The sequence below is a fragment of the Glycine soja genome, chromosome 2, assembly GCF_004193775.1.
Source record: "Glycine soja cultivar W05 chromosome 2, ASM419377v2, whole genome shotgun sequence".
Lineage (NCBI taxonomy): Eukaryota > Viridiplantae > Streptophyta > Magnoliopsida > Fabales > Fabaceae > Glycine > Glycine soja.
The window spans coordinates 39787672-39798215 of record NC_041003.1 but is presented as its reverse complement, the minus strand read 5'-3'; the positions used below and the strand labels follow the sequence as shown (position 1 = coordinate 39798215).

At 33.5% G+C, this 10544-nt stretch overlaps 2 protein-coding genes across 2 annotated transcripts; both read right to left on the bottom strand.

The window, feature by feature from the left end:
• Window positions 1-3256: 3256 nt before the first annotated feature.
• LOC114376092 (polyadenylate-binding protein-interacting protein 11-like) lies at window positions 3257-6117 on the bottom strand. Its single transcript, XM_028334013.1, has 8 exons — window positions 6063-6117; window positions 5770-5864; window positions 5301-5345; window positions 5140-5212; window positions 4950-5062; window positions 4778-4837; window positions 3799-3966; window positions 3257-3584 (listed from the first exon to the last, which is right to left on the bottom strand). The coding sequence occupies exons 1-7, from the start codon at window positions 6115-6117 to the stop codon at window positions 3856-3858; spliced, it is 552 nt and encodes a 183-aa protein (XP_028189814.1). The 3' UTR covers window positions 3257-3584; window positions 3799-3855.
• Window positions 6118-8498: 2381 nt separating this feature from the next.
• LOC114393864 (NDR1/HIN1-like protein 1) lies at window positions 8499-9987 on the bottom strand. Its single transcript, XM_028355333.1, has one exon. The coding sequence runs from the start codon at window positions 9659-9661 to the stop codon at window positions 9038-9040; it is 624 nt and encodes a 207-aa protein (XP_028211134.1). The 5' UTR covers window positions 9662-9987; the 3' UTR covers window positions 8499-9037.
• Between the last annotated feature and the right edge of the window lie 557 nt (window positions 9988-10544).

Below are 10544 nucleotides of genomic sequence, written 5' to 3'. Positions count from 1 at the left end.
TAAATATTAGGTTGAAAAAGGTGCGTACTAGAGACTTTAGTCCATGGTCGAGAAACCAATAGATTATGATTGATTAATTACGCTTGTCCTGTTTCTGGGTTAGATGAATTGGATGTGCTTGGCGAGTATATCATAAGTATGTCAAATGTGGAGCATCGTGAGTCGTCCTCACATTGACACGGTGCTGATTGTGATTTTTGACAATTCAAGAGAAGGTTCCTTTAATCTTTAACATATATTGTAGTCTGGATCGGACTGGCTGGCTAGCTAGTCTGTCGGTTAATTAAGCAAATTAACCTCTGAATTAACTTTTTGTTTTATGTAATAACTAGTCGGTAATCTGTGCGCATGCACGAGTCTTTTGTCTAAATGATTTTCGATGGAAGAATAAAAAGAAAGAGATTGTAAAAAGATAAAAGAACTAACATTCATATTAAATAGTTGTAAATAGTAGAGTTGATCAATTGTCAAATTGTTTGAGCCATTTGATTAACCAAATTTCAAAGGTTGATGTTCATGTGAATTTAAAACTCGTGCATACGTATGAGTCACTTGATTAAGGGGCTTCAAAGGTTTATGTTTATGCGAATTTGAAACCTGTGTATACGCATGAATCACTTGATTAAGGAAACTTGATGTTCATGCAAAACAATTATTTCAGATCACAAAATTAACAAACTATATTAAGATGAATCTCATAAGGCTTAAACATAATAAACAAAATAAATGTTTAAAACTAAAAGGGTTAAAAAGTAAAAAAAAAAGTGTAATTAAATTGAGAATTGAAATTTCAAATAAGTAAAATAGTTTTTTTTATAAATATATGACAGTATGTCAATTATAATATAAATTACTCCATATTTACATTTGGCAGGTCACTTAACAATTGTTAATTTCCACTTAAATACTTAAATTTGAAGCACCTCAATAGTGACCACGCTATTTCCTCTAATTACCTGCAATAATAGAGAAAAATTAACAATTTCAAATCCATGTTCATGTTCTATTAACTGCACTGTCTTACCAACTTAAATTTAAAAGACAATGCAAAAGAATAGAACTCACCGCCAACTTAAATTTAAAAGACAATGCAAAAGAATAGAACTCACCGCCATTTCTATGGGATTTTTCTCATTGTCATTCACTTCACCACCAAAAAATATTCAAGTGAAAAATGAGAGGAATCCTAATGTTTTAAAATCCCGTGATTGTTCTGACCTACTCATGATGGAGAGAAGGGATCGGAGAAGCGAACAAAAAAATATGATAATAGCATGACTGCAATTGTAAAGAAGAAAATGAAAGACGAATTAATAAGAATGAAGAAAGAAGACATAAATCCATAGCACAATAGCATGAAATTTGAAGTTGAAGTACCTCTCAAATAGCTTGAACCTTCCATAAAAAATGTTTTTTAAAATAATAATAATAATAATAATAATAATAATAATAATAAACATGCATAAAACAAAGTACAAAGAAAGAACCTTTCAAGGAAGAAAATCAAAAAGTGGAAAAAAAAGGAAAAAATCAGTAAGGAAGAAAAAACATGAAACAAACAATAATAACTAAATAATAATGATAATAATAATAATGATGATAATAGTAATAATAATAATAATAATAATAACAATAACAAAATTAATTAATTAATTAAATAAATACAAAAAGAGAAAGAAAGAAAATTTTCTAATTTTCATTGTACTACCGACATGATTTGTTTCCTGTGCGAATTTCAGTATTAAAATTGGTATAGGAAACATCAATTATAGACTCAGGAACCACAATAATAAATGTTAGAAATCAAATACTTTTAAGAAAATCCTAATGTATTCATTATCCACAAACTGTATGCTTCACATAAGACATTCCAATGGGATTTTCTTTTTGGCCATGACGTCATCGTGGTATTGACTGTTGCCCACTGATAATATTTCTTTCAATTTTTTTACTAATTACTACTAATAAAGTAATTGAGATTTCTTGCAAAAGTGTTTCACTTAAAGTGGAATAACTTAAATTTCAATATGTGACGTGTGATTAAGGATATAACATATCTAATATGCTTTTTTATGCAATTTATATATCTAACTAAGTAGAAGCTATTTCATTTCAAAAAATATAATCAAAATGAGCATTTTAAATTGAAGGGATCAAACTAAACCTATTTTAAAAAGTAAGAGAACTAATTAAACTTTTTAAAAATAACATAGCCAAATTGAAGCTACCGACTAAATTAAGAGAACAAAAAAAGTGGCATTTCTTATAAGAACAATCTACTTCTTTCAATTATAATTATAATAAATAAATAAAAAAGTAGCATAGTTCATTACCATGCAAGGCATGAGATTTCTCAGGTAATTATTTCAAGAAAATAATAGTACTTGCACTATTTTTTTCAGCAATAGCATACTTACACTATTGAGAAAACTTTTTTTTTTGCAGTTAAATTAATTCTTAACTTTCATTTTGGTATTCCTTCTTCAACTTTAGTTATATGAGAGGCTAAAATATACATTAATTCTTTGTATATTCAATTATATTCAATTTGAACCTATATATCTTTAAAATGAATAAAAAAGTATAGATGAATTTAGTCAAATTTTAAAAAATATGTAGATTTATTCTTTATTCTGGATATTTTTTATTTTCATAAATAATTAGTTAGAAACTAACTACATATTATTTTAATATTTGACAACCAAATTTATTAACATAAAGGATCACGTTTAATCGAAAGTATAGAATTTAAAAGTACATTTTTCTTTTAAAATTATATCTAGAATGATTTTTAATTGACAGTATAAAAGGTATCAACCTTAAACTTTGTTTTTCTCTCATAAGCACAAAAAAAAAAAAAAACTGTTTTTTCAGCCCTTTTTGAAATATCCTGAACAGTGTATACCATGTCTCCTCTCCACGTCCATCAATGAAGTGAGTGCAGTTCCACCAACAGTCCATTCTTCTACAGGAGCACATAAATTACCAACTTGATCAAAATATCGTAGCAAATCAAAAAATTGAGTTGATAGCCCCAGTATTACCAAACATTTTCAACCATAATCAATCATTAAAACCAATCTAGAAGAAATATCTAATTTGATGATTAGAAGATAATGTGAGGAGCATTGGCACAAACTGATGATATTAACCAGTCTTCCCACTTTGAAGGAAGGCTGCAGCACCATAACCCAATGCATAGCAGTAAATAGAATCAAAATTAGTTGGCAAGCCACATCTCCCTTCATAGCTGCATATTTTAAAAGAGTACATGTGACTACAAATTCTAACCAAAGATAGAGATGCCATTAGCAAATGTATGGTCAAAAGAATTTTAATCCAGCTCAAACTTGAAGGTAAATCCTGAAGCAGAACCATAGGACCTTTTCATATTTTTCTGTCTCATAGCGAATCATATTATCAAACCTTACAACTCTAAGAATGATATATCTAAAATAGACGGAGTACCCAAAAAAGTGGGACTGCCCCCTAAATCCTCCTTTATATGTGCCCTGTTGCTTTCTCTTCTCCAACTCAGTTTCAACCATTTGAATAAGCATTTTCTCTGTTTCTATCTTGCCAACCTAAATGGAAATATATACCAATAAGAAATAAGAAAATATACCCAAAAATATCATCTTGACATTTGATCAAACACATAACATGCAACCAATAATGTCCTAATGAACATGATCAGAAAATGTGAATTATCAATCTGAATTATTTTAATTAATCAAAAATGGGAAAAAAAAGTTATCCTAAAATGCTAATTAGAAACCTGCAACCTATGTATATTACCTGTGATGAGCTTGCCAATTCGAAAATCTTCCAGAAATTTCTTTGGTTTGTTAGAATCTAGGATCCCTTTCGAGTGATGTTCCAGCATACTTTTAGCCAGATTGATACCATACTTGCAGCCCGTAACATGCCTTTAGTATTGACCAGTTTTTTTCCCTCCACCCTGTGCTATAAAAATAATCAGGTAAACATAAGCTCATCAAACACCCGATTCTGACCAAAAACTTTGCCCAAATCCACGCACTTAATCCAATTTCCATAGAACATTGCATCATAAATAGTGCATGCACGCCAATCATATAGAGTATGCAAACCTAGGCTTTTTGGTCCCTCAATCCCTAACAACAGAAATTAACTTAAAATCACAATGAATTAAGAAAAGACTTAACCCGCAACTTTCATATAGTGAGATAGGTCGTGAATGTTAACAACCCCATAAATTAGTAGCAAAGACATATACTTTTTAAATGTGAATATATATATATATCTTCATATGTTTTTTTAAGAATGTTTGTGAATGCCAGAGTATTAAATGGACCCAACACAATCTAAACTCTAAAGCCCGTTGCTACACCGCAGAATGTGCGTTTGTCTAGCCAAAAATAGAGAACCCATGAGCAACGAAAACAATTGAGTGTTGGTTATGCATCCCAAAATTAACATTCTGATTATTGCAATAAAGCGTTACACGAACACGTAAGCATAAGAAATTGAGGCCTATCGCATCTCTGCCTCCGACTCTTGTTCCCCACGACAGCTTATAAGACACAAAACAGAACATTGTAAATGTGAATCAGAAAATGAAAGCAAAACAAAAATGGAAAGCAAAATAAACATGTTGTCGGTGATGGGCATATGCATGTGGTTGGTTCTAGCACATCACCGAAGCGGTGCGGTAACCATATTTGGTTCCTCAATCCCTAACAACAAAAATTAACCAAAAATCAAAATGAAAGAAGATAGAGGGAGGAAAAACTACCTTCTTGTCAATATTTGTGCAATAAATTGTTCTTGAACACATCTCCCTTTCATCTTCAGACTGAGAAATATAGCACCATTAGATAGGTCAGACCAAAGAGATGCATTATCAGCTACTCTAGTCAATCATCTTTTAAATGTAATAGGCAACTCTAACAAAGAAGAAACATTACCCTGGGCAAAAATGTTGGATTAACAGGGACAATAGCAGTTTTTGAAGGTAGCACTCTCAACGGGTAATATCCAAGCATGGTTCCAGACAGGTTCAAAGCAGCCCTTGCACCTTCTACAGGCACAACACTGTTAATACAGTGAAATGTTAATAATAATCACAAAGATGCATACACTTGGCGGTCATGTTACCTTCGTCTGTAAACTCAATGAAGGCAAACCGGAGAATAGAATTAGGGTCCCCACAAACACGACAATCAACAACCTATAGTCAGGAAAGTGGAGTAGATTCAATCAATAACACGGTCAACAATTATTAAGAAGAAAAGCGTGCGCACCGTAACCATTTCTACCTGGCCACAGTTAAGAAAGAGTGCCGCCAACTGCTCTTCAGTAACCTACATTACAACAAAAAACCAAAAGACTTCGAATGAATACACGTGCCAGATGCAATTCTTCTATGCAGATATAGATGGCTTTCTCTTCTCTTCTTCCTTCTTCTTTTTTCTGCCTAAAATAATATATATATATATATAACATATTTCAAACAAAGTAGCAAATTAAAGATAAATGGTATCCTCGTGGTGATCCATATTCATATTTGGTGTTCACAAAACACGCCTCTACGCAACAGCAACAATAACACGAATTAGCAAACATTAGGGTTCAACGCGAGAAAGAAAAAACGTTGTTTTACCACACCCAAGAATACTCGAAGAAAGCGGCAATCAAATCGGTGAAACCTAGTAGCATTAAAACGCAAGACAACACAAGCATGAAATTAAGGGAGAAAAAAAAAACCAATCAAAAGATGGAAATTACCGAAGTGAAGGTCGAGAAATTCGGTGCAGCGCAATTGGAGAAAAGAGGGGAGAATGGAAGATTGGAGAGTGGTGAGATGAAGGCAGAGGAAAAATCTCATCTCTCTATGGCATGCGTCTAAGATGAAGACAGAGGAAAAATCTCATCTCTCTGTGGCACGAAATAATCGGAAATGCTGGAGAAGAAGCCATGTACCTCACCAATAGAATGGCCAAAGCTAAACACTCAACGTGGCATAAAACGTGGCACAAAAATAAGGCAAAGCTGGAGGAGCATAAAATGACCAAAAAAACCAAGGAAATGGACAGCTGTCACAATCTTAGGCAGGGGTATTTTAGGAATTTCCATAGGGTTCTCTTTTATAGATAGTATATAGACTGTGTTTTCAAGGTTGAATTGGATTAAACGACTTAAAACTGGAGTTAGAATGCGGCCGCGTTTAACTGGGGTGATTAAAGTGTATTAAAGGTTGACGTGTTAACTTTTGTCCTGCAATGTTAAATGTGCAATGTGTAAAAGCTTAGGTTTAACGATCAAAATAGACATAAAAACAATACATGTAACATATTTAAATGTTATAACTTTTTTTGCTGATTAAAATGGTAGAATCGAAAGGCAATCCCAATATTATTGGCCAGGCAGGATGCCAATGGCATGTTGGGGATGTCAGTAGAGGTCTACCTAGAGGATTACTAGCGTGAACCGCAAATAGTTTCACTCAATTTGTAGTTACTCAATTAATTCCTAAATGTCAAAGGATTTCTTTAAAAGTGTATTTGGATGAGGAAATTTAAAATTCTGAGAAATTTTAAATTCTAAAAATTTTAAATACTTCAATTGAAATTCTTTTATTTTCAAAATTTTGTGTTTGGATAAAAAAAAATTAAAATTATGAGGGTGAAAGAAAAATGAATGCAAAGAGAAGAGAATATATGGTTGGTGTGTTTCCAAAGAGAAGAATATTGATGCGGCATGGGGAGTCGCAGAAGAACCAGGACACGACGGTGTACACCATCATTCCCGACCATAGCATTCAATCAACGACGCAAGGCATGGCCCAGACCCTCCGCGCCGGCGAGCACCTCCACCGCATGATAGGCAGCGACGACGGCTCCCTTGACTGGCGAGTGGAGTTCTACGTGTCCCCCTACACCCGCACCTGATCGACGCTTCGCAAACTCAGACGGTGTTTCTTAAAGAAGAGGATCATCAACATGTGGGAAGAGTCACGAGTTTGAGAACGAGATTTCAAAAACATTGAAGTGTAAAAAATGATGAAGGTTATAAAGAAAATACACAAACGTTTTGAAAGGTTCTTCTATCAAGAAAAGAGTTTTAATTTCTCACCTTTTAGAAAGAAATTAAAATTTCACATTTTTAGTTGTTTAAAATTTTGTTTTAAAATTCCAAAAAATTAAATTCTTTATAAAAAAACATCCAAATAATAAATTTTATATTAAAAAAAATTTAAATTCTCTTATAAATTACTTTCCATAGTTTAAATTCTTTATTCAAACACACTCTAAGAAGGATTGTCCAACAATTAGAAAAATAACATAAGAGAAATTTAAACTCACACCTATGTAATCGCTAACTAGTTGAACCTAAACTGAAAATTTTACAGTTTGTTTTGCGGTTAGGCTTTGAAAATATTGATCTGCACAATCTATAGTTAGTTCCAAGTGATCCACATGATGCTGAGTATGAATTGAGAAAGATGTAAATGGTTCAATTTCCTTTTTAAGGCCCACGAAACTTTAATGAAAGTCTTAATTAAAAGTAACAACATATTAGGAGAACATGATGACCTACGTTATATTTTCTAAATACAACTTATTCAAAAAAAATTCTTCAAAAAGTTAAGTAGGTCATATTTAACTAATTTAATACTTGAAAAGTGCATAAATCATATTTTGCGTGTAAAAATTAAGTCAAATTTATTAAATATGATTTTGATTTAATAAGCGGCATTTTCTAATCACAACTTATATAACAGTTTTAACTTTTTAAACGTTACTCTATTTAAATAAATTATAAAAGAAATCACATTAGTCAAGTAAAAAAGTCCTTGAGTTGGGTCATCTTAACTTCAATTTAATTAACGAATATGGATGAAGATAAGGACAGCTCATTTATACACTTAATGGAAGGAAAGCTTTCATTCGTGATATTATTAGTAGCTAAAGTAGGAGAGGGAGTGTGAAAAGGACCACTTCCACCATGTCGTGTGTGGACCGATCAATACACACGCCCACAATAATATTCCTCCAAAAGGCACCCACAACCACTTCAATAATTCACCCTTTACCCCTAAATCCGTTCTCGTTAGAGAAAAATTTGATTAACTTTTGCAACAGGCTTTTCCCTATGCTACCACTTTTTTCATCCAAATATCACACAACATAACTTTTTCTATCCTAAATAACATATACTATACACCAAATGGAACCTGAAACTCTGTAGGTATATCTCCAGCCGAATGAATATTCAATCTCTAACCTCAAGAAAATAAAAATAATAAATTACAAATTATAAATAATACTAAAAGTGGTCCAATTCGTGCAGATAAAGAAAGCGAGATGGAATATGGGTTGTGAATATACACATACACCGATACAATAATACAAGCAACCAAGGAATAAAGAAATGTCCAAAAGGAGAGTAGTAAGAGAAAACAAGCCACAAAAACGCGAATAACACAAGAATATTATTTAGAAAACGAAAGATAATGACACCGTGTGGACGCTTCATCACACTCTCAACTCATTTGTTATCCAAATTGAAACAAGAAATTTTATTGCCATCGTAGCTCAATTACATTTAATCTACATGTTGCATCTTGTAGTTTTGCTATATCTCAGACTCTTTCGTCTGTTTCACATTTCTACAGCAAAACGTAAAATACAAACATCTAGTGACCAATTCGTACACAAGTTACACGTACAATAACAACAGTGGAAGAAGAAGAAGAAATATACAAACATGCAAGAAGTTTCAACAAGACACTCTACAATACACTCCTTTTAACACATTTTAATCATTAGTTTAAATTTATTGAAAATTATAAAATCATATATGAAACAATCATAATTTTTTAAAATTTTCAACAAATTTTAGTGACGAAATATTTTATATATAACTTTTGAAAATTCGTTACTAATCTTGTGAAGTAGGATTAGTGACGAAAAAATAATGTACATCCCTAAATTCCGTCACTAAGAGTGTATTAGAAGATGTATTACTGACATTCCTCTTGTGGAGATTAAGTTTAGACACTAACGGAGCACCGCTGGATTATCTGGAACTTGATGGCGTTTTCTCCGACGACGATTCCATTGCTGCGGGGGCCAAAGGAGATGAAGGCAGGGCAGCGGACGTAGAAGTGGTAGCGACCGGAGATGAAGGCGCCGACCTTCCAACGAACCCTTCCGTCGGCTCGGATGGTGACGAGGACATTACCGTCACTCTGGTCCTGGCTGAGGCGGAGGAAATTGAACGGCGCGACGGGGATGTTGGTACCATAAACAAACGGAGACCAAACATTGATCTCATTGTGGCCCTGGTAGGTCGGAGGGATGGCGGTTCGGTACGTGATCTGCTGGCTCCGGTAGATCACGTAGATTTCGAGGCGGTCGTAGTAAACACCGATGTTGTCGTTCGGGTTGCGCGAGATGAGCGTGACCTGAAAATTCGAAGTGAGGAAGTTCGGTATGGTGGCGTTGAAGGCGTAGACCGTGACGTCTTGGAGGGTGAAGGTGGGTTTGGTGGGTCTAAGGATTGCCCATATCAAAAGAATTGTGAGCAGCACGAGGAAGAGGAACACCACTATGCACCAGAACACTTGCCGGAAGATCTTCCTCTTCTTCCCCTTGTGGTGCTCGCACTCCGACATGGTCTTTTGTTGTTGTTGTTGTGTGTGTGTGTTTTTTTTATGGTACCAAAGAAGAAAAGAACAATAAAGATATTATTATGGTGGGTGTGAAGGAATTGGGAGGTTCGGTGTGGTGGACGCTTCTGAGAAATAAAATGTGTGTATTGTGGGCGAGTTTGGTGTTGATTTATTTGCAATGTAAACTTGTATTTGGAGGATGTGATGATAAGATCGTGCTATGTTTTGTAGAGTTGGGATAGATGGTATTTGAATGGTGGAGGCTTCTTTCGGTTGTTGAGGGCGAATTTTTCAGCAAATTACTTTTTTGTTAGTTTCATTAGAACTGTGTGTTTGGGAACTGAGTTTGGTCATTTCGTACGTGTCCCACTACTTACGCAAAACAAAACCATAATGTTTAGTTTCCGATTAACATGTTAGTTGTGAACCGATAAATTATTAATTCGAGTAAAATTGGTCTCAATTTTTTTATATAAGATTTTATATTTAAGTTTTGTTAATAAAAAATATGATTAAAAAAATTTCATTAAATATAATTAAACTGAATATTTTATATTAACTAGTTTTGTTATTTTCTCGATACGAGTGCTTCTTCTTACAATGATGAGTGGAGAGGATCTAATTTGTACTGTGCGTCACCTTTACACATAGTACCCGCTTGAGACTTATGAACGTAACTTTTATATAAAACGAAAAAAAGATTTAATAACTACTCTGTGTAGTTTTATTATTTTCGGGCGTTTTTGTCACGTGGTGTGGAAATTAAAGTTTGAAAAGTTATGACCAGAAAATTCTTTCATGCCATTAGACATGGCAACGGATGGGGGCAGAGATGGAGATCGGCTTCTCAGCCTTCATCCTTATTCTCCAACACATACATGTATCT